The sequence below is a fragment of the Osmia lignaria genome, chromosome 6 (genome assembly GCF_051020975.1).
Source record: "Osmia lignaria lignaria isolate PbOS001 chromosome 6, iyOsmLign1, whole genome shotgun sequence".
NCBI lineage: Eukaryota > Metazoa > Arthropoda > Insecta > Hymenoptera > Megachilidae > Osmia > Osmia lignaria.
Window position 1 is genome coordinate 852,159 of NC_135037.1, and position 24,997 is coordinate 877,155.

At 33.0% G+C, this 24,997-nt stretch overlaps 1 protein-coding gene across 8 annotated transcripts in view; it reads right to left on the reverse strand.

Annotated features, from left to right (window-relative positions):
* The window catches only part of LOC117601670 (cytochrome P450 4V2), a 92,662-nt gene that overhangs the window by 2,512 nt on the left and 65,153 nt on the right, over nucleotides 1-24,997 (reverse strand). For 6 of the 8 annotated variants that reach the window (XM_076688896.1, XM_076688895.1, XM_076688894.1 and 3 more), the window contains 6 exons: nucleotides 6,654-6,851; nucleotides 3,004-3,189; nucleotides 1,850-1,919; nucleotides 1,650-1,776; nucleotides 1,187-1,423; nucleotides 4-166 (listed from right to left, as the gene is read on the reverse strand). In XM_076688896.1, coding sequence (XP_076545011.1) covers nucleotides 4-166; nucleotides 1,187-1,423; nucleotides 1,650-1,776; nucleotides 1,850-1,919; nucleotides 3,004-3,189; nucleotides 6,654-6,851 — 981 coding nt within the window. Of the gene's footprint in view, nucleotides 1-3; nucleotides 167-1,186; nucleotides 1,424-1,649; nucleotides 1,777-1,849; nucleotides 1,920-3,003; nucleotides 3,190-6,653; nucleotides 6,852-7,213; nucleotides 7,469-17,721; nucleotides 18,359-24,997 lie in introns of those variants that run through there. The other 2 variants (XM_034318774.2, XM_034318773.2) reach the window with 2 other exon arrangements.

The following is a 24,997-nucleotide window of genomic DNA, read 5'->3' on the forward strand; positions in this document are numbered from 1 at the left end:
TACAAATAGTAATAGGATGATAGATTTGTCTTGCAATAAGTGGAGCTACCGGGTACACCCTCCAGGTTTCTTTTATACATGCTTCTAACCATGTTAATTTACTTAATACATCTAAGGTTAATTGTTTTGTCTTTGTTACTTCGTAATACTCGTTAAGAACTTTTTCCTGAAACGAAAAATAAATTTATAGTACCGCAAATATCAATTATTTCGTAACTTTAATTTTACATTCAACTTTTTTCATTTTTAGCAGTGATACGTTTTGTGTTAGCTTTTTTTATGATGAATGTTTTATACTGTTACGTTTCGAGCGGAACGTTTTGTAATTTTAGTCAGTTTGTTCATCGGATAAAAATATTGCATATTTTTATTAATTTAGTGTCCCATTGACACGTTCACTGGGACCTGTGAGCTACATACAGGGTGTTTCAGAATTCGCGTTGGTCCAGTGAAGGGGTGGTAGCTGGGGTGATTCTGAACAACATTTTCCTTTGTGAAACTTCGTTTTTGATTTATTAAGGAAAAACACTAGCGAATCAGAGCGCGTATAGCGCGCGGGCTCAGGGAGGGCAGCGTCGGCTATGAAAGCGAGGCTTGACGTAGGTCGCGAACGAACGGTTCGGCACCCCGTTGGTATAGCACAATAAAAAAAAAGAACTGGTTGAACATTTTTAGTCGTTGTTTAGAATGAATATGGAACCTATTCTTATTTGAACCTACGAAAGACATATTTTAAATTTTCATTATAGACTCACATAAAAAAGTTGAAAAATTACCATTTACTATTTTTTTTCACGATTTCAACAAATCGTAATTTTTTAAAACGATGAAAATACATATTTTAGTGAATTAATTTTTATAGCTTCTCAAAAAACCTCAAGTTATTTAGTCCAAATTTAACCGAGGTATTCTATTTTGAACAGTGTCTACTTACTTTAAAATTTAATGTAACAGCAATAATAGTTTTTCGCAAATATTTCGGAAACTAATGCTTTCCGTTGATTATGCGCAGGGAAAAGGTTGTTCAAAATCATGCCTCCGACAACATATTAAAGAATCATTGAAATCATCGTATGTTGATATATTAGGTATGCTCCTTATTTTCTACTCTCATTGTTACGAAAATATTGCGAAATGTCAGACCTTTTATTTTATGAAATTATAATGTAAAGAAAAATTCTAATACCTGGTATTCGGGATGTCGACCGAGTGCATATAATATCCAAGATACGCTGGTCGCTGTAGTATCATGGCCCGCGAACATAAATGTGTTCACTTCATCGCGAATGTCATCATCAGTGAGCACTTTACCATCTTGTGATAATTCTAATAACAAGTCTAGCAGAGCTTGATGTTTATTAGATTGTTCACTACAGTTTCTATATTTTTTAGCTTTCCACTCGGCTTTTCTCTCTGCTATAATCTATCGCATACAATTTAAAAAGTATATAATAGTAATGTGACAGACATTAAATTATTTATTAATTATTATTTAAATTTTTTCTTAACCGTTCGTTTCTCATCAAAGTACAGAAAGCGGCGCTGCATAATAGGAGAGAAATTCTCTTCATCAGCATTCAGATGGTTAAATTATTATTTATACGTACTTTTATATTTAAATAGAATGTAATAAACAAAGTAATACTTACCCTATTAACAAATTCGTGTGTGACACGAAGTGCATGGTTGTATTTTTGACCCCATCTACTTAGCTTAAAAATCGGATCAAAAGACATCCAAACGTTCAAAAATCTTCTTTGCGAGATAGATGCTAGGCTGAAAAAATATGTTGCTCTGATGAAAATTGAAACTATATTAATAAAATTTTAATACATAATAATATAATTACGTATTAATAGCTTGTACATATTCATTTTTGAAATTTGTTTGTGCGTTGACATTGCATCCCATGGAACTATCTGAAACAAATGATTAAAAACCTTTTTTATTTAATCAACGTAAAACAAACAGAATTCATACTTAAATCAAGCATACGTATATTTTTTTATAGTTGCTTATTTGTATAATATATCATAAATGGAACAGGAAAGAATGCAGGAGATGTGCAAGGAAATGATAAGTAGGCTGAGGTTGGGAGAAAAATTATAACAGTGCTTTGAATGCATTGCTGCTCTTTTATGTATTATACAGGATGTCTCATAACTCCTGTAACACCGTGAATGGGAGGATCCTGAGGAGATTCTGAACAACTTTTTCCTTTACCAAAATGTTGGTTGAAGCTTCGCTTTTGAATTATTAACGAAAAACATTGACCAATAAGAGCGCGCGTTCAACCACGAGAGCGTTGACTCTAAACAAATGCATTGGCACAAACGCAGGCCCCATTGTACCGTGCAATTTCCATATAAACAATTTTTCCTATCATCAATAGTTACGAAATAAAACGTCTGTCACACTTTAGCGCGGACACCCTGTATATTATACATATAATAAAGTGCTTTACAGGGTTCAGTTGTAGATCCGATCTAGCGGTGTCAACATAGCGCGCTACGCTAAAGATACACTCTGGCTGCCGCCGCGCCGAAGGGTTGGCAACCTCGTCGAGATGACGCATGCCGGTAGGGAGTACAGGCGTAAAGCGCCTGGTGGATGTAGTCTCTAACCCACCAGTTTGTTCGGCCCAAGAATAAAATTCCTTACGTCAACGAAAAGTCAAATGTTGGGTCTTCCATACTCGATACAATGATTGGCCAAGCATATTTATTCATGAGTATTTAATTTATCTATACCCGGCGCCGCTTGGAGGGTAGTGGCTGCTGGGGAGTGGATATTTATTTAGCGCCGTTGCGTCCTTTAACACCGCCAGTATAAGCAGAAGCTTCGGTACGGCAGAGCGGGTTTTCAACCCCCCAAGGCTCCAAATTGACAATATACTAACTCGGAAGTTGAACTGAAGGGTTCGTAGTAGGGCACAATAGAGATGTATAATAAAGGGTGTTTTCCAAAAAAAGACATACATTATGAAACTGAAAAAAAGCTTACCGCATATTACATCCAATGTCGCTCTTTTAGCGTATGGTACAATGTCAAATGCTGGTTTACCAATTTCTTTCCTGAGACAAGATATTAATACCTCCGCTTCTCTGATAGCTGTCTTTAAATATATTTCCAAAAGACCGCTATGGAAAGTTGGCGTAAGCAATTTTCTTCGAAAGTACCATTTTTCGCCTATAATAAAATACAAACTTCATTTTACCCCACATACATATACGAGTAATATATTTATATAATGTTCATTTTATACATTTCATAGGGAAGAATAGTTTTTATATGGGCATGTTCAATACTGAAGGCGGGTAAGAAGTAGCTCCCTCTGAGCATTACAGTAAAAGCTGAATATATGCAACAAACATTGGGACCCAGACGTTACATATATCCAGTCGAGGTGTCTTATCTCGGGTTACACGCGACGAGCAGCCAAGCGTGAACGTAGAAAAGGACAGACAGTGGTGGAAAAAGAGAGGTCCGATGATCAAAGGAAAGAGCCGAAACGTATCGGTGTGACTAATACTAATTCAACTATAAAACTTTTTTATTTTTGACTTTTCTTTACTGAAACTTTTACTAACGCATTGGTGAAAATTTTTCGGATTAAAATGATACCAAACACGATATAGTTTGAATTATAATTACTTGCTAAAATTGATGTTAAAAGTTGGCGAAAAGCAAAGGAGGATTGGAAATGAAAACCGGTTGCGGTGTCGGCTCGGGTTTCAAACGTTGCATATATCCAGCCGAGGTGTCGATTCCGGGCATTTAAACGTTGCATATATCCAGCCGAGGGGTTGATTCTGGGCATTTAATGTTGCATATATCCAGCCGAGGTGTCGATTCTGGGCATTTAAACGTTGCATATGTCCAGTCTTGGTGTCGATTCTGCGTCCGTACAAATCGTTTGCACCGTGCCGCGATACCTATTCTACGTTCGTACACAACATGCGACGTGTTGCATGTTGCATGTTGCGTGTTTGATGTATCTTTGGTGTACGGCCTGTCTTATACATATGTACAGTTTTATTATTATTTTAATAAATAAATATAATTTAAATCATATCGTGTTTGGTACCATTTTAATCAGAATAATCTCACAAATGCGTTAGTAAAAGTTTCATTAAGAAAAAGTTAAAAATAAAAAAGTTTTATCGTTTAATTAGTATTAGTCACTCCGATATTACGGTCGGATCATATTACACGGTTTCCTCCCCGAGCGGCTCGGTTCGGCTTAGGGGGATCCCCCCAAGTGGAGGGGATAGCGATGTTGCATATATCCAGCCAAACTTTTGTTGCATATATCCAGCTTTTACTGTATAGGTTTCTCTATAATTACAGCAAAGCCAGGATGCTTGTTACGGATAAATAGAAATAATTATGGTATGATCTATTTCGTGTCGAATTCTCTACAACACAATGCAAGCAGCAGAACAAGGATAACATCTGATAAGCATCGAGTCAGAGCAAAACAGAGCGAAAGAAGGTCCTTGCGCGAAGTTAGAGTAGTAAGGGCTTCCTTGGAATTGTAGTAGCACAGACGGAACCACCTTCCACTTGCTTTCGCTTAGCATTTTAGCTGATTCAGACACGGCCAATAATTTAGTCGAGTGGCGAGTAGCTACATACTTACTACTAAACTGTTTAGCGCATAGAAAAGTGTCCGGACTAGTACAGTTGAGCTTTGGAAATCGAGAGTGTAACATATATCAGTGAGAGAGATGAAAAGGCAACGCCATCTTGTGGCACAGTGGCATCAAAAAGTTAATGATGGGGAAAGCCTACTCGACCAGAAAAGTCCAATAAAATTAGCCGGATATATGCAACAAAAGTTTGGCTGGATGCAACATCGCTATCCCCTCCACTTGGGGGGATCCCCCTAAGCCGAACCGAGCCGCTCGGCGAGGAAACCGTGTAATATGATCCGACCGTAATATCGGTGTGACTAATACTAATTGAACGATAAAACTTTTTTATTTTCAACTTTCTCTTAATGAAACTTTTGCTAACGCATTTGTGAGATTTTTCTGATTAAAATGGTACGAAACACGATATGATTTGAATTATATTTATTTATTAAAATAATAATAAAACTGTAATAATAGCAAAGTACTAAACTGGTCGATGACTTCATAAACTTATTGTTGCCACGGTTCAGTTCAGAATATTTCTAAGTAGCGGAACTCTTGACTGCAAATTAGGTGCTTTATGATGTTAGGAACAGCCCGTGATTTCCATGAAACCGGACAGTTTCTTCCTATTGAAAATTAAAGTAATTTACAAGCTAACAGTAATAACAGAATGATAATAGAATAAATAAACAATAATAATAAAATAAACAATATAGAATTGACACCTCGGCTACATATGTATAAGGCAGGCCATACACCAAAGATACATCAAACATGCAGTATGCAACATGCAACACGTCGCATGTTGTGTACGAATGTAGAATAGGTATCGCGGCAGGGTACAAACGATTTGTACGGGCGCAGAATCGACACCAAGACTGGATATATGCAACGTTTAAATGCCCAGAATCGACACCTCGCCTGGATATATGCAACATTAAATGCCCAGAATCGACACCTCGGCTGGATATATGCAACATCTGGGTCCCAATGTTTTACTGTAGTTCCTTTTAGCGGATGTCGTAAAACTATAAATAGATATATCATTTCGACGTAGTTTTTCATTCTATTTACGAATATCATAATCATTTTACCGGAAATGAATATAATAATTTCTTTTAAATTATACTAAGCGACTAATGAGTTTTTTTCAGTTAGAGTCATTAATTTACTAGACGACCGATTTTCATAATTTTGAAAATAATGCAATTGGTTCAAATCGCGAAAAAAATAGTGACCTATTGTGGAACCTACAATGATCACTTTTTGCAACATTTTTATCTGAACTTATAATGAAAATTGAAAAAACGCTGTTAATGGATTTATACCAGCTGTATATGTACATGCTAAAAATTTCATCGAAATCTATAAACGGCATGTTTTTAATTTTTAGTAGAGGCACAGGTAAAAAAATTGTGAAAAAAAACTTTTGTTTTTTACAAAATTCTGACCCATTGTTGGTTTTTCAAAATGATAAAAATACCCCATTATTAGCTCTTTGAGAAAACTCAAATCGTTTAGTCCAATTTAAAAAAAAAACCGGTTCTGTTTTAAATGGTGTGTTAATACTTTTCGGATTCACTGTCACGCGACCTCAATTAGTATGTGTCACCGATTTAGCCAATAGCTCGCTAGAACCGAAAATGCGTGTAAAAATGAGGCGTGTTCCTTCCATTCTGACCAATCAGGTTCGCAGCCTTTTCATGGGACTTCTTGTCATCGGTGGACAGCACAAATGTATTAAATTAAGTTGTACATAGAGGTATGTATTAATGAATAATGAGTTATTAATAAATTGTAAATTTGTAATAATATATAAATTGATAAAGCAATAAATTAAGTCCGTATATGGTCGTAATGAAAAAAAAAAAAAAAAAATAATACGCTATGCTCTCAGACATAAGAAACTTTTGCAAAATTCTGCTTTCATTTAGATGTTTAGAAATGTTTATATTATCTATTAAATGTTGTACATATTTAATTTGTATATTTGAAAGTATGTCATATACTTACCAGTGCTAGTTACTAAACCACTACCAAGCCAGGGTTGTAAATATTTGTACTCCAAACTTTTGTCTATGTGAATACTGCTGCTTAACAATGGTTGTATTGCTTCTGCTTTGTAAAGAAAAATAAAGGGGCGCATGCCTACCCAAACAAGATATATATCTCCCAGTTCTTGACCCCATTTGATCATTTTCTTGAATGCTTCTATAACAGACAAATACATTTTTATAATTTAGTGTATTATTTAAAATGAAAAAAACTTAAAAATTCACTATTATACTTCTGATAAAATTTGAAAGCGTATAAATTGCACTATTTAATCCTTCTGTAACTGGATTATTAAGGAATAAATTGACTCAGGGAGGTAAGTACCATATAATATGAAAGATGCGATATTCTAATATTAAAAATACCAATAAAAAAAAAAGAGTGACACGCAACTAATACGAATATCTCATTAAATGTAATGTTTGCGACTGGAACAATTTTAAATGGGGAGCAATTTTTTAAGACAAATTGTTAAGAAATATTAATATTCCGCGCCAACTTTACTTCGGTCTGCTAACCCCTGTGTTAAAGTGCGGCACGCCAAGTGGGCCCAGTCACCCACCGACAGCAGTGATGCCAGAACCGTGGGACGTGGGACAAATTTTTACCCTCTCCACGACGTCCCACGACGTCCCAGTGACTCCCCTGCCGTTGTTTCATCTAACACAAGCGCGTTGTCTCACGTGTCCGTGTGAGCTCTGCGGGTTTGGCAGAGTCCAGCTGCTCTCGTCATTTCTACGTTATCGGCTCGATGCTCAAGCCGCTAAAGCACGTGGCAGCAGCATCGACGAATCGACAAAATAATATAATTTCGTCCATGGCAATATGGTAGAAATGAGAAACCAGGAGATTCAGTTCGAATCCCGATTCTACGGTTTCAGTTCTGATTCTTAATGCATTAACGTTTTTTTAATACATAAAAATACATTTTTAATACATTAATACTATGAAATACATTAACTTGGGAAGCAGTTAAAAAAAGGAGTTGAACTGCATCTTTCTTTGATATTTTTTTTAATATTTAAGTTTTATATATATACGTATGTATGTACGTACACATGATAAAAGTACGTGATACAGAAGTAATTTCTTCAATTAGATATTACTGTTATTCTAACTATTACAATACGTAAATCCGAAGACATACGAAGAAAATTGGTTAGGTTAAATTGTAAGGATATAAAGAAATTTCAATCTTTAACGATTTGTTAGTTTTATTTCTTATTCCTTACAACTATTATAATTTTATTCTCTGAATGGTCATTACAATGAAAGATGGATTAGATACAATTTGATTCCTCATTTAATTTGTTATATATACCGCAGTTCACCAGAGTCCATAACTGCGACGTGCAGGTAAGAAGATGGTGGGGGAACGCAGCGAGCTCTCTGCTAATCGCTTTCCACTTCGTTTGGGAGTATCGGCAATCAGGGCGAAGATGCGCACTGGAGAAGCGCGAAGAACGAAAACTGGTCTTTTCGCAGTTATGGACTCTGGTGAACTGCGGTATACATATCAGGTTTCTTGCAACTATTGCAACTGGTCCACGCTTATACGATATTGCATATTTTACTTTCCTATAATACAACAAGGAAACAAAACTATAATATAGTGATTACCATAATACAATAGAAAATGTTAAGCTTGCTATAAACCTTATGTTTTTTTTGTGTACTTATGCTGCACTTTCGCTTCGTTGCTTTATAATGACTAATGACTGATTTTTCTTTTGAATGAAACTTCCACTAGCGTATTGAATTATACTTACTTTATATATTTGCATTAGGTTTTAAATAAATAAGTAGATATAATGCAAATTATGTCGTGTTTGGTCTTATTTTAATCAGAAGAACCTTATAATTACATTGGTAAAAGTTTCATTTAGCAAAAATGAAAAATAAAAAATATGTTCTCAAATGTTTTTTTTCGGGCCCTTTAATTCTCGGACTTCTTTCTCTTTCGCTATTTGTCCTTTTCTACGCTCGCCAGCATTCAAGAACTCGCTCGAACTATGTCGTTCTGCTAGCGTCACATTTTCGTTACCCATTCATCGAATATTTGGGTGTAACGCAAAATCAAGAGAGTCCAGTAAAATAACACATTCTATGCTGAAAGAATATACTAAGTTATCTGTCTAAAAAAATTTTAATAAATCTGACAACAGATTTATTTTCGGGCTGCTTTTCTTAAGTAATCAGCATTTTACCAGTCTCCTGTACGGATCATGTGTAGCAGTTTGTAGCAAACTCAACATGTTTTCGATATTACGTCGAATACACAACCGATCGAAAAATATTAAAAATCCAGGATATTTTGTGCCGTTTTTTATATGCTAAAGGCGATTGAAATGAAATAAATGACTAACAATGAATAGTACAGCGGAGTTCACCAGAGTCCATAACTGCGAAAAGACCAATTTTCCTTCTTTCGTGCGCATCTTCGCCCTGATTGGCGGTACTCCCAAACGAAGTAGAAATCGATTAGCGGAGAGCTCGCTGCGTTCCCCCACCAACTTTCAACCTGCGCGTCGCAGTTATGGACTCTGGTGAACTCCGCTATATAATAAAGGTGATCGCTGTTCATTTACTTCCTTTCTACGATGTATTTCTTCCACAAGAGACGGTTTCCTAACAATTTACAGTACAGTAAAACCTGGGTACAGTAAAACCTGGATAAATGCAACCAAGATTGGGACCCAGTGGTTGCATTTATTCAAGCGAGGTGTCGAATCTCGGGTTACACGCGACGACCAGCCAAGCGTGAACGTAGAAAGGGACAGACAGTGGCGGAAAGAGAGAGGTCCGATGATGAAAGGAAAGAGCCGAAACGTATCGGTGTGACTAATACTAATTCAACTATAAAACTTTTTTATTTTTGACTTTTTTTTATTGAAACTTTTACTAACGCATTGGTGAAATTTTTCTCATTAAAATGGTATCAAACACGATATAGTTTCAATTATAATTACTTGCTAAAATTGATGTTAAAGGTCGGCGAAAAGCAACAGAGATCGAAATCAAAACCAGTCGCGGTGTCGGCTCTGGTTTCAAAGGTTTTATTTATCCAGGCAAGGTGGCGATTCTGGGCATTTAATCTTGCATTTATCCAAGCGAGATGTCGATTCTGGGCATTTAATGTTGCATTTATCCAAGCGAGGTGTCAATTCTGGGTATTTAATGTTGCATTTATCCAAGCGAGGTGTCGATTCTGCGTCCGTACACATGTTTTGTATTCAGCCGACATGCCGATTCTCTGTCCGTACACATCTTTTGTATTTAGCCGACATTATTTATATTCAGTCGTGGTGTCAATTCTATGTTGTTTATTCTATTCCTATTGTTTATAAATATAATTCAAACTATATCGTGTTTGGTGTCATTTTAATCAGAAACATCTCACAAATGCGTTAGTAAAAGTTTCATTAGGAAAAAGTTAAAAATAAAAAAGTTTTATCGTTCAATTAGTATTAGTCACGTCGATATTACGGTCGGATCATATTACACGGTTTCCTTGTCGAGCGGCTCGGTTCGCCTAGGGGGATCCCCCCAAGTGGAGGGGATAGCGATGTTGCACTTATCCAAGCATTCTTTCGTTGCATTTATCCAGGTTTTACTGTATATGCGAGACGTCCGATCAAACTTCGACACCACGCTTGGATTGCATATGCAATGTTTTGATTCGATCTCTCTGACTTTTCGTCTACTTTTAACATCAATTTTAGCAAGTAATTATAATTCAAACTATATCGTGTTTGGTATCATTTTAATAAGATAAATCTGGCCAATAGGCTAGTAAAAATTTCATTTAAAAAAAGTCAAAAATAAAAATATTTTATAACTGAATTAGTATTAGTCACACCGATATGTTTCGGCTCTTTCCTTTGATCATTGGACCTCTCTCTCTCCTCCACTGCCTGTCCTTTTCTGCGTTCACGCTTGGCTGGTCGTCGCATCTACATAATTTGAGATTCAACATCTCGGCTGGATATATGCAACGTCTGGTTCCCAATCTCTGTTGCATATATTCCGCTTTTACTGTATATATAAACGTGAGGTCCCTCCATTTATTAGTTCTAATAGTACCATAGTACTTTTTTATGCAGAATGTTTCAAGGAGTTAACACAAATGAAAAAAAATGCAATTCCATTTAACTAAAAGTGGATTTGCATTTTTTGAGTGCATCGGTGCATTCACGGAGAAAATGAAATCACAGAAAAATAAACATTATCATTCCATTGAACTTTTACATAAACAGCTTTTTCCTATCTCTTACCAAATTCAAGATATAACCCGTCCCAATTACATTAATTAAAGAACATTTATTTAAAGAAGTTAATAACTTTCTCTAAAAAAATTCTCAGATTGCACGTTCCTTCGGTTCTTCAGAGTAGGCATATATTTTTCAGCAGCGAGGTGTGCTACGGTGCGCTGTATAAAATCCACGCGTTCGGTCAGTCAGAATTTATCGGATCGGGACAATTCTATCATTTGGGTTGAAAGAAGGATAACACGATCACCGTACATCTCACTCTAAACACGCGCCAATGTTTCGCTTTCGTTCTTCAGGCGTATCGTCGCGATGCCTCTGGCGAGATGAGCGTTTGAATGTGTTTGTAAAAATATGTAAGTACTTGAGGCGCTGTTGCCTTCCTAGATCGTGTTGCGCGCACGCTAGCTGAGAATTAAATCTTTCAAGTTCGTACCAGACCACGCAAGTGGCTCCACCAGGCCCAACGAAAAAACTGCTGTTCCGAATCGGAGAGGTCACGTGCCGTGTCTACCCCCTTAAACGCCACCTTATAACTATTAGCTGAACTAAATTTGTCACGTGACTTGCTCTGTAGTATCCAGATAATGGCGGAACTCGTCTGTGAGAATGCAATCGCGATTTTTCGCTTTTCGTCCTTATATGAGAATATTTGAGGCTGGGTGAGGGCTCATTCGAAAGAGAAAGGTTCAGCGCAGCGCGCTCTGGTCATCGTTTGAGTCACAAAACTCTTTTAGTGACCTAAATATACCTTGGATTCTGCGGATGTATTTTCTCGATTTTTCCTCTACTTTGGACACTCATATTATTAGATATTAACAAAATCACGTTCAATCATGACAGAGCGCGCTGCACTGAACCTTTCTCTTTCGAATGAGCCCTCACCCAGTCTCAAATATTCTCATATAAGGACGAAAAGCGAAAAATCCCGGACTCCTTTTTATGTCCATTTTTGCCGGTAATGTCACCTTGCTGCATTACCCGTGTCTACCCCCTTAACTGATATCAATGATTTTGGCATGCGTGGCCGGCCCCCTTTTGGCAGCCGGAATATTCGTCTGCTCTAACCTAACCTAATTCACTGAAGTTAAAGCTTGAATTAGGTTTGTATAAAAGTTTTATTGATATGTAGAATATACTGGGCTACTGGTCAGTGAAGTAATAACTTTGTTTCGAGGCGCGTCTCAAGATGCTGTCGTTGTGATAGAGATTGGGTATCTTCCAAAACAATCCTTGTGATTATCATTACTATCACATCTTCAGATTCATTTCGTTCTTGTTATGTAGAAAATAAAAGAGACAAAATGATAAATAGAAAAAAAAGGAACTCTAGCCATTGATGTAACTAGAGGGATCAGGGACAATAGTTTCACATAATAAGAATATTAATATACGTTTTGTATTTTATATTTGAATAATTTCTTTACCTGAATAAAGTTTTGTAAACTGAGCAATGTTCTCTTTTTTTTTTACTTATTTCAATAAATTCTGGTAAGAAGAGAGAGGAAATACACCTTAGTCCTTACCTAGTTGCGCCAATGATTATGGGTGCAGAGGTGTGGTTATTATTCTTTAATTCGTCTGTTGACCGGTATAAATGACCTTGTCTGTTCACCACGAGATTGCGGGGTAACAAGTATATAATGAAAAAGAAGGCTTGGTTTTACCGCCATGAAATGCAACCAGACAGTTGGTAACCTTCACATGTTGGGTAAATCGACTTGTCATCGACTTATTTTCACATTGATACAGGAGTATAAAACTTCCCACTTTCTACTTACTTTTGGGCGTAGGGAGTATTCATGCAAATAATGACAGTCCCCGTTAATTCTTTAAGTATGAAAGATACAAAAGATTGTTTGTTATGCAAAACATACTTATTGTAACTTATTGAAAAAAAGGACTTATTTAAAATTTTCCGAAAAATTGCGGTCATTTTACTGATTTTCAGTGCAACAAAATCCTCACAAGCTCGTTAGAATAAGAAATATCTTATATGTTCATAAAAGAAATTTTAAAGGATCATCGTTCAGAATAGCAGGCCCAAAGGTTAAACGCCATCGATACAGTATTGAGTTCATTGTCAGTAGGTTTCCCTAGCAATATAGGGGAAAGAGGCTTTATTGCTTCTTATAATATTCGAAAATTATCACGCATTATGAATAAATACCTATGCACATAAAAATATAAAAAATTTAAATACTGCGAGAATAATTAAATGTGAAAATGATAATGTTTTAAATCCTAATTTTCATGATACATAATATTATTAAGATTAATTTAGAAGAAATTAATATAATTGTCAGTTATTGAATATTGTTAGAATTTAATATTTAAATTAAATTTTAATGTTTCAAAATTCAAATTTCGAAATTCTAAAATTCAAATTTTTAAGCTTCGAATACAGAGCTTAAAAATATTAATAATACAATAAATATAATAATAGCATTAATGCCATTTTTTGTAAAAGAGCTTACAGTTTTCGGTACAAGAACAGCTCAAGAATTACAATATTTTAACTCTAAATATTATTGAAGAGAATACTTGTGTGCTGAGTTTCTAAAGAGAAAAAAAAATAATATTTGATGATTCAAGAATTAAAATTAGTTATTGTTAGAATATGAAAGAAAATTGGTAAAAATTTAATTGAAAACCAAAGTTTTCCAGTTAATTAATCGTTATGGAGTAGGAATAATTTGTAATGTAAATAGTTAATAAATAAATAATTTTTCATAAGTGAACCATTTGATTTTTGTCTAATTCACAAATAGCATTTCTTTTGAAAGGAACAAACTTCAATGCTTATATAAAAATCGCGAATGTTTTTCCAGTGTTGTTTTTCAATAACTTCAAAAGGAAAAAGCAATAGTCCTATCAGTAATAAATCGGCTAAAAATGAAATAAAATAATTTGTCCAGTAATGTTTTTTCAAATAAACTGCATCCAGTAACGTGGTATATAGAAAATATTTTATTTCATTGTAGACAGATATGCCTTGGAGGATTTCTTAAAACTTTCAATTCTACTGGTGATTCTCATAAAAAAAAAAAAAGAAAATCGCTTGTAATTGCATGCACTTACACGTTACCATAATGTTATTTCGAGCCGCGAACGGCCTCGACCTGCTTTTCTTTTTCCGTTTCGTTACGCGTGAGATAATAATAATTATCTTTAGTATTTGATAGGGCCAAGATGGTTGAATCATTTTCTTCTTTCATCGTTTACCCACATTCTCTGGTACACATATGTACGTGCGTGCAGTTCAACCAAGGTAAACTGCTTCCGAAATCCCAAAATTTATCTCTTGTAATTATTTTCTGTTTTCTTAACGAAATGCAAATAAACTGGAAAAATTATTATTTATCTATTAAAAATTTCAATTTTCAATTTCAAGTCTTTGTCTTTTTTGTTTTGTTTTGTTTTTTGTGACAGATTCTTTTCACTGCCGTACAATTCGATGTCGCATGCTGGATACAAAATTTTTTAACATATTCGCGTCAGTAGTACTTAACCACAAAGAGAATTATAAATCACGTGAATTCACGTCGGCCGCTACGAACGAAACAAATGTAATTGATGAAAATCAGGATATAAATGAAAAATAAATTTATACAACTTGATGACAGTTTGTAACATAATCTAAAATAGCTTTAACATGAGTTGACAACCAACGAGCACTCACAGATCAACAATTAAGAGTCTTATTTTTCAAAACTAAATTACTTATTGAAAATTTACTATTACATTTATTAACAGTAATAATATCAATCAGAAACGAAAATTAAAAAAAAAAAATGGCAAATTTGCAAGAATTTGAAACATGATTCTATATTAAAGGAAAATGAAATTATTAATCGTTGGTCTGCGATTACTCGTTGGTTGCTAATTTATGGTAAATTAATCCAGAGGTATAACCCAAACTGTCCAATGGGGGAAAAGGGGGTCAACAATTTTTTTCCTCGTTCTTTATTAGCATTATGATAATGTTAAGTTTAATCTTCTACACTTCTATTTATTCTCGACTGAAATATTTGAAAAATCCTCCGGTATTTATTGAAAAAAAAAAAAATGATTTTCAATTGCTTAATATGGTTTCGGCTGACTCTTGACCCCCCCCCCCCCCCCCTCAACCACCTAATTTGCGTTATTGATTATATCCAATTAATATTAATTTACTGGGAAAGTGAAGATTTCTGCACTTATAATTTTAATAATGTAATTTATCAACATGAAAGTATGCATAGAAATATTGTATTAAAATATTTAGCGTTCATTGGTATAGTTTATCGTTTACCTATCTGTACGTATATCTGGAATTTAACATCAATTTCCAGTGTCATTATTGGTGCACCATTTTGTACGATTATTTGTACAAATTTCTGTAATGTTGAGGTTATCGCCATTTAATGCGAATATAAAAATAAACGTACATTTCGTCAAGTCTGACGGATGCGTTAGCAATATCTCGTACATTTATCTTTTTGGCGAAGTTTGAAGAGAGTGATTAAAAATAAACATAGTATTAAAATAATATAAATATGTGGTAATAAAAGCAATTCTAAAAATATTGATGAAATCTAAGCAGGTGAATTACTTATCTCTGATTCCAAAATATATATTCAATATTCAGTAGAAAAATGTGAAAAGTTTGATGTGTTTGTATTTCTGGATGATTCTCTCTAAAATTAAAATTAAGTAAATGAAAGCGAGATTTACAAAAAACTTTTTCATTTTGTAACACAATATGCTAATAACATATGTTTATAAGATAATTGAATTGGAAATTAATAGTTATAAGTTCGCTTTTTTCTCCTAATAATTCAAATAAGAGAAATGCAAAATGAAAATCAAACAGAATATAGATAATTAGTAGGACTCTTGAATTCTGATCAAAATAGATTGAATAAAAATATTAATATGTTTGATTGCATGCTTGTTTGCCACAAATTGAATAATACAATTGAATTTCTTCTTATACTTGTATTTATCGTTAGTTATACACTTTTACAAGCTCTGTGATATGTTTCTGTAAATTCTGAGTGGTATTAACAAGTGTGTGTGTATTATATACGTAAAAATATCACAGTATTAAATGGAGCAAACTCATTAATTCAAAAGTTTGCAGATGTCGAAAATGTATTACTTTCAAAATATTACTTTCTATTATAAACAAACATACGTGCAAATAGATAGTTAACACAGTCAACGCTAAATATCCGATCACGCAACATCGCGTGCTGGATCATTAACATTTAAACGTTGTGGCACACAGCGACGACTTGCTATACGGAATCAGTAGCAAATATGTTAGATAAATATTTATTTGGGGAAAATTCCGAAATGCCGAAACGGAAAATGACTAACCTAACCTAGGTTAGGGTTAGGGTTAGGGTTAGGTTGGTCATTTTGCGTGGAAATGCGTTCTTATCAAGATAATAGGGGATTTCCGCACTTTTAGAATACCCTGTATATATCGGTTTATTTGCCAGTTCTGAAAATGGTCTCATTCGATTTCTCGTCCCTCAATTACTATAAATCCGAAGTTTGGTTGTCCTGGGGTGATGGGGTCTTTCGGAAGTATACCCATTTATTTATATTATTTTTAATATTAAAGTAACAGTAATAAGAAAAGAAATAAATAATTTGTAATCATAGCAATTTTGAGTATTAATGAATTAGATATCATTTAACTCGTTGCAATGCAATTTAAAAAAAGATCCAAATATTTATTTTAAAAAAACCGGTTTATGAATTGATAAATTAGTCGCCAAGTCTAACAATGAGAAGCAAGTGGATCGCTGTGTACCGTAACGTTTAAGCATTAGCGACTGAGCACACGGTATTGCGTGATCGGCCATTTAGCGTTACCCATCGATTACACGATACATAGTACGTCAACGGCAGCGAATGTGATAATATTATTTGATTAGATAATGGATTATAACACTGGATTTTTCGGATGTGTACATATATATTTTACACAGAACTGAATTTTTTATCTGAATCAGTTTTGATTTGTCAAAAGACATCTTTACACTAGCAATTTTCAACCCTCTGTAACTTGTCAAATAAATAACGAAAAGATAAAATTTAAACTAGAAAATATGAGTGATCTTCACGTAATAATATTTATGTTACTTTACAAGCATTATTATTAATTATAATGACGAAGAGTGATTACGAAATAATAATAACAATTAATTTTTAAATTGATATGAAAGAAAGGAGCGATTAATTAGAGAAGTCTAGAATGAATGTAACAGAAAAAAAAATAGTACACAAAAATATTTATAAAATATTATATAAAAATAGGTATACAAATAAAGAAAGAAATGCATATATATATATACCTAGATGAGAGGCCCATAGAAAGAAAGAGGAATACGAAATTTTAGTATTTTTCCAAAAATTAAAAAACAAACAAAAGAACGTAATATATGTAATATGTTATAACCTTATAGTTTCTCGTATATCGAAATAAAACATTATTTTATTCTGTATTATTTTCAATTTGTGCTTATAATTTTAGATAATATGTACACTATTGTAACACATTTTTCCGAATTTTTTCATTGCACACCACAATTTTGTATAATTATTGTAGAACTTATAGTTAGAAAAGAATTCGAAATTTCTTAAAATTGATATTTTTCTTTTTCCTGCTCTCTCGTCAAATGTGACACGTGTTATTTATCCCATTTTTATATTTAATTGTTATTTTGTCTAGAAGTTTGATATATTAATCGTATATTGCTTACCTTCCGGACTGCAGCATAATTGATACGCATTGCCAATGATAGGAAGCGCAGGAGGATACGGCACTTTCCTCAGAGTATACAAAAACTTTCCTCGTCGCACTAGTAACAGCAAGATGATCGTCATCAAACACATTGACAGAATTAACGTGAGCCAAGATCCTTCCATAACGAATGATATATCTTTTATTCAATATTTTTGCATTCTCTGCATACTTATCAAATTGTGTAATAAATTTCTTGAATTAAAACGATTCACTTCTGTCAGAAAATTGTCTTTTCACTGTAATATAATGTTCTGTTTACAGTAAGAACAGATTTAACTTGGTGAAAAAAAAAAAGAAAAGTTGAAATCTTTTCACGAGAAGTTACAAATTTCCACACAAAGGGTCTGGTTCATTTTGCCAAATAAAGTAGAGATTGCCGCGATGCTGAAATGATCAGAGAGTGAATGGAAAAAGAGTGTGCCCTGTTGAATGACTCCCCCGGTAATGCGGCCCCGTACCAAACAGTCGCCCTTATATACTACTGAATGTTCTCTGGTACTATACCAATGGCTAACTTCTCCACCAATAGACGTAAACACGTGGAATGCGAATACGTTTGCATCGTTTTGCTTCATGATCTTGATATAGCAAATCGATTATTCATTAATTTCATTTCACTTCTCGCATCAGTTTCTTACTAATCTACTTGTCGAAAATATTTTACAAAACATTTGGTAATTAATCTTCTTGCGTGAAAGAGTTTTTGACAGAAATTAAAAAAAAAGCGGAAAAGAAAAGAAAAAGAAAGCAACAGTGTTGTTCGTACAAAAGAACTCGATATCGGAATGGCTCCGTAACCAACGTCAAAACACCGTGTGCGGATCTGTCAAGATAAGAAACAGTAGAAAATGGTCCATTTATTTTCTTCTTTATTATCACTGACGAAACTTTCGTGTTGTATTCTAGAAGTATTATACGACAGAAGGCACGTATATCGACGTTCATGGTAACATTTCTTGGCTTATTCATTTTTATAGACGGATAGCTATCATTTTTTTTCTCTAATAACACGTTTACTACTATTTCTACACATGCAACATATTGGATTGATATAGAGGGAATCACAATAATCGTATTTTACATAAAAAATAAAAATGCTTAAAGAGATTATTTCACGAATTGTGTTACATTCGTTAATTTGAAATGATTATTTATCTTCATATTAGTTAAAATACTACTTGATTTTACAAGTGAGTTCAATACCTAGGTATTTTTCAGAAGGGACTTGAAATATTCATTTCAAATAAATATTTCTCTTATTATTTTCATCAAATTTTACGTAGATATGTATGGACATTTATTTTTTTCTGCAAACTTTTTAAATCTTTTTCTTTCTAAAATAGTAATTATGAAAAATAATATTCGAATATTCAAATAATTATTCCTTAAAAAATGATTATTTCAATTAATAATTGATCTTTAAAAAATGATTATTTCAATTAATAATTCCAATTCGTATGTTTCAAATAAATACTTTCAATATACTTGTATGTATAACTGTCAAATAGAATTGTTGAATCACTTCGGCACGATTCAACAAAACTAAATTATACGACATAAACCGACTCGTAGCGGGAATAAGTTTATGAAGCCATTGACCATTTTTCCTTTCAAAAATATTTTCGCGACGACGACCCAAGTCTACTGCCTTGAGACCAGCATGTTAATCTTCGATTCCGTTATTTTCAACCATCAGTTCTCAGGTCAGAGTGCTTCCTCAGTTTATGGTCTGCTATGGGTTTTTCCGGGGCACGCGAAAATTCCCGCGCGTCACCGTTTACCTAGCAAATTTCGGGGATGACCATCGTTGGCGTGAGGGCGGTCACTATGTAAAACCCTCAACCAATCGCATGGCTCACCCCCTTCCAAATCTTGACTTCATAGGTGAATTCGATGGAAGTTTTCAAACCGAACACCAGAACACGATCAGATTTCAATAAGTAAACACGAACTCTCCAAACACAAACAACTAATAAAGACTTTTCATCATAGCTCGACTCAAGATTCATTTGCAAACGAGCACATTCATCTATTATCAACCAGGTTCAGAACCATTAAATTGGGGCTGAATCAGAGTGGCGTTGGGTGCCCGAATCCACGCAACTCACGCAACAAGAGTAAATCTTCAAATACTTTTTGCTTGAAGTGTACTCAGCTTTGGTTATAAACTGAAAATGCGGCAGAATACCGTAAAAACAAATTAAAGTTAATCAAATATTTCAACTTTAAAAGCGTTTCCATTAAATTTGTAACTTCGATGAAATTCAGGAAAATAATATTATTACGAACAGTATTTGTATATTATTATAAACAGTGTGACAATATTATTCTGGAAAAATAGAAGTATTTTAGAAAGCACACTTTTCGTTTTAATCAAATTGTCTTCTTTCTTTATTCCTTTTCCAGAAATGTGTGAATGTATGAACAGAAAAAAGTCCCTTTCCTTTCTGAAACGTATTTTTAGTACATTACTTATTCATGTGTAAGAAGAAAAGGTATTAAACTCCTACAGTGTTTAATTAAAGGAATTAATAGAAAAACTGCAAGCTATTAAAAACACAAATAATAATTATCAACATTTGATTTTGAAACAGTTTACTGTGTAATCGTAGTTACAACACCATTCAAAAGTTTCGAAGCAATTAGACGAAAGAATAAGTGAGACATTGTTTATTACAGTTAGAATTGTAACTATAACATTATTTGTTAGGTAATATAAATTGTTAGATAAATATTTAAAAAAAGGCATACAAAAAAGCTAATAACAAGTAATGTACGATGGTATATTACCATCGAAAGTATTGAAAATAAATGATGCAGTAGGATGAATTTTTCTTTTATTATCTGAAAATTTATCTTTGATTGTCAATCACTATTATGATCAATAACGATTGATTATAGTCCGTTTATACTTACTACATCTTTTTGTTGAACTAGTAATCTCTTACATATTGCGAGTAGTTAAAACACTTTTTCTAAAATCATATTTTTTTGAGAGAGAAAGAGAGCGAAAAATCGCTCATTAATTAGTGTTAAAAAGTTACATGGGATATCCCCCCCCCCCCAATATATGACTTCGTTTAAAATAAAGATTATGGCTTTGAAACGATCGCAATAGCTTCACGTGTAAAAAAATTAAAGTCGAAAAGTGTTTTGTTTTTTTAAAATACTTCACATTTTTTTATAGTATCGCTATTTTTGATATATCATTGTTATGTTTCATGTTCCTCATTCCGCTGTTGTGCTGACTGATTTACGCTATAATTTAATTATATACTAATTCAAGCTTTACAATTAATTCAATTGCTTATGACTATAATCACGAATGTGATGGAATTGTAATGTAATTGAAGTACAATGTAACTAAATTACAGCTCAGAAAAATATAACAGTGACACTTATTCTGTTCCGATATAAATTTACGAGTAATACCATCATTTCTTTCTGTTTAAAACCTTACGTGAATTTCGAATTACAATGTAATTTAATTACCTTGTAATTATAATTAAAGCAGTAAATCAAATAGAGTCATAGAGTCACTTTGTAATTATGATTCATAAGGTAACTGAATTGTAATTCTGCATAACTCTGCCCCACCATGTAGCAAAGTCTAAAAATAAACATGCTGTATATTTTCATACGTAGCGATTGAATCATTACCGATCATGGGAGTGTATCCATTCGCCAGCGTTGAGACTGTTTTTAGCATATGAATGAACCATGTCCTTGTACTATGTGGTCAGTACAGATCATCTCATCGTCAGTACGTAAGTAGCTCATTTTCCTTTCTTTTTTAAAAATCGCATGTGACTGACAAGATCAGCTACACTGATAAAACTTGTTAGAAAGCATCTGCTGTAAACGTTTCTTTTTCTTTCTTTGTTAAATATTAGAAACGTTCAAAGTTCAACAAACTGAAGAATTCGTTAAATGTAGCTAATTTTATAATTAAAACATAAGAAAAAGTTATTTCATAATTCTGAAAAACGATATTGAAATATTAAAATATTGAAATTTGTAAATATACTTAATTAACAAATAACAAAAAGATGCAATAATAGATAATAAATATTCATATAATTCCAAAAATTTTGTTGTAAACATGAGGATGGAAAATAAAATTATTATTATGGAATATTATTAACCATTCAAAAGATTAATCAAAGTAAAAGATTTCTTAAATACTACCAACATCAAACTTAAAACCACACAAGACTTTTTTTCATATTTTTTGTTTCTCATAAAAGGTACATGATTTATATTTATTATTGACAGAATCGTATAATACACATATTGCACCAATGATAAGATCTGTATCTGTCAAAATAATTAAGTATATTTAGTACGCCTATTTACTTACTTAAGAAAAATAAGAAACAATTTTTCTAAGGGTTTAAATTATGCAATTATAAAAATAATTGAACAACAGTTGAATTATCTTTTTTTCTAGAAACAGTGTTTGTTATTCGTTTCATTGAATTATATTTGATATATTACGTTTGATGTAATAACTTGCCTTCAGATAAATTTTACGTTTTTATTTTTCCACTTAACTTCAACATTTAAAAAAGCAAAAATTGTTAATTTTGCTTAAGAAATTATGAATCAAACAAATTCCTAATGAAAAAATGATTAACTTATTAAGAATCAATGTTGTAATATGTAATTACATTTTATATGTAATTTATTTTTCAGTTATTTTTCATTATTACGTTATATAATAATATAATAATGTGATAAAAACGAATTTCAAGGATTTTGTCACTATTTCTTTTTTCTTTTAGGTAAATGAAATAGTAAACTATTTTTTTTTATTATCAAAGAAATTTTGTTGTATCTACCTTTAATATGTATAGTGAGTTTCTCTAAAGTATCTGTTACTATAATACATTTTCTTATTAATTTAATATTACGTTCGCAACAATTTGTTATATATAAATTATGCTTAGTTCTAACTTCTTCAAAGTGTGATAGTAGGTATTTATCTGCATGAATAGGTACATCGCAGAACTATAGTATACATATGCATGTCTTTAAGTGTGCACACTTATGTACCATCCATCCATCCATCTATCTATCCATCTATCCATCCATCCACCCATCCATCCATCCATCCATCCATCCATCCATCCATTCATCCATCCATCCATCCATACATACCTACATACGTACACATGTAATACGTCTGGTTTCACAAAACCAGCGTGTTCCACGTGCCTGACCTCAGCTTCTGATCTTTAGCAAGTTAACAAACAAGTAACCTTCTGTTACATAATACGTGTTTCCACGTGTAATGTGATCTAGTCGAATCAGGAAAACTGTGATTACTCATACCTGGAAAAGAATTCCTTTATGAAATATCGTTGGAAATCGTCACAGACTACGATTTACATTTTTCTTGCCATTGGCGCCTTCCATTAGGTTGTGCAATACATTGCTTTGGAACGCAGTTTCACATTTCGAGAGAACTGTTCATTCACTTACCATTTATCTAACCATAAACTGTTTTTACGATTTTTTTTTATCATAAATATAACAAGTTATTTGATATTTAGAAGTTCAAATGAAAAATACTAATAATTATTATTTGTCATTTGAACAAATCTAGATGAATAACGGTTGTTTAGCAACCTTTTTTTAATTAATGATATTAGTATTATTAATAAATCATTTGCTGTGCTTCTGTTACGAATCTTTGAATTGTTTGTATCAAAAGAAACAGTGTTTACCAATTTTTATTGTATTCCGGTTTAAAATGGTCTGGCGTATAAAGGTTAATTAACTTTTATTGACTTAACGTATGATTGACGATGAGTTTAATTTACATTTTAATGTTCGCACATCGAACGCAGGATGATTTTGACCTAGTACATATTTTACATATATTCGTATGTGTACTCCCTCAGACGTTTATATACTTTGTTATAAGTAAATATTAGTTTAAATTTTGTGTACAATTACAATGTTATTGTTATGAGTCAAAGTGGTTCTGTATTCGTCATAGAGCATTCGATTTTCAAATAAAACTACAATAGAGATATTTGTTTATCCACTTTATGCAATATTTCCACAAGTAATAAGAACGCAATTTCTTGGTCTGCACTGTGATATATATAGAGTGATATATGTAGAGTTTTAAATCTTTTGTCTTAGGTTCGCTTCCACTTCAAAATATCTTCTTTTCAGACTTATTAATGTTAAATGCCATGATTATGGAAGTAATAAAAATTATTTGCGTATTTCGTTATAAATGTATCATTTTTTATTCATTATTAATTCCTGTATCAATACATATCTAACAGTATGCTGTTAAATTTTAATCCAAAAATTAAATTTTAAATCCATTCTTTTCATAATTGGTTGTCAATTTATGCTTAAAATTACAGATGTGTTCATTTCATGCATAGAAATATAATCATACGAAATTTCATTGAACTTTGCGAAAACTACGTCAATAGATTCCTAGGAGACTTAGGAGACTAGAGGCATGCCTCGAGGCATAGCTGAACACGATGAGATTTTATCTCAAAGATTAGCGATCTTTGTTTCATGTGTATTTAAATGTACACACGTGTACCTAAATAAGTATTCTAATTAAATGTGCATGTGTACTTATAATTTGCGTATACGTGTATTAAGATCACGAACGTTTGATTTTTTAAGTAGGAGCCACTTCACAAAACGATAAATTGCAAACAGTTTCTCAAGATGTATAAGAGAATGTTTAGTTTTTGTTTAATTTTTATTATTTAAAACCTCTTAATTTACTTATATAATAATACATCTTGAAAAGAAAGTTCGGATCACTGCTGATTTTATATATTCTAATTTGTAATTTTCCTAATGTGCTTAACAACTTATAAACATTACACGTGTCCCGTGGGCACGTGTATTTCAATACACCTTCAAAACCACGAACTCCACGTGTCAGAAACCTGAGTTTCGAGGAATGCCCGAAGGCAAGTCTTCTTATAATACGCGACAGCTGCGTACTCGTCTACACGTGCCGGCAAGGTATGATCAATACTATTTTTGCACATTTCGATTGTTTTGTTTCCCAAATGCTGTAGTTTCTTCTTTAAAGCGGTAGACTCCTTGTACCATAAATTGTATATCTGTGCAGTCACACAACAACGAAAACCATGCATGTACACTGACGAGGGGAACTACCCAAGTGTTACACTCACTTATTAATGAAACTTTGCCAGCTTGTAGAGCTCGTCGAGCTGAAC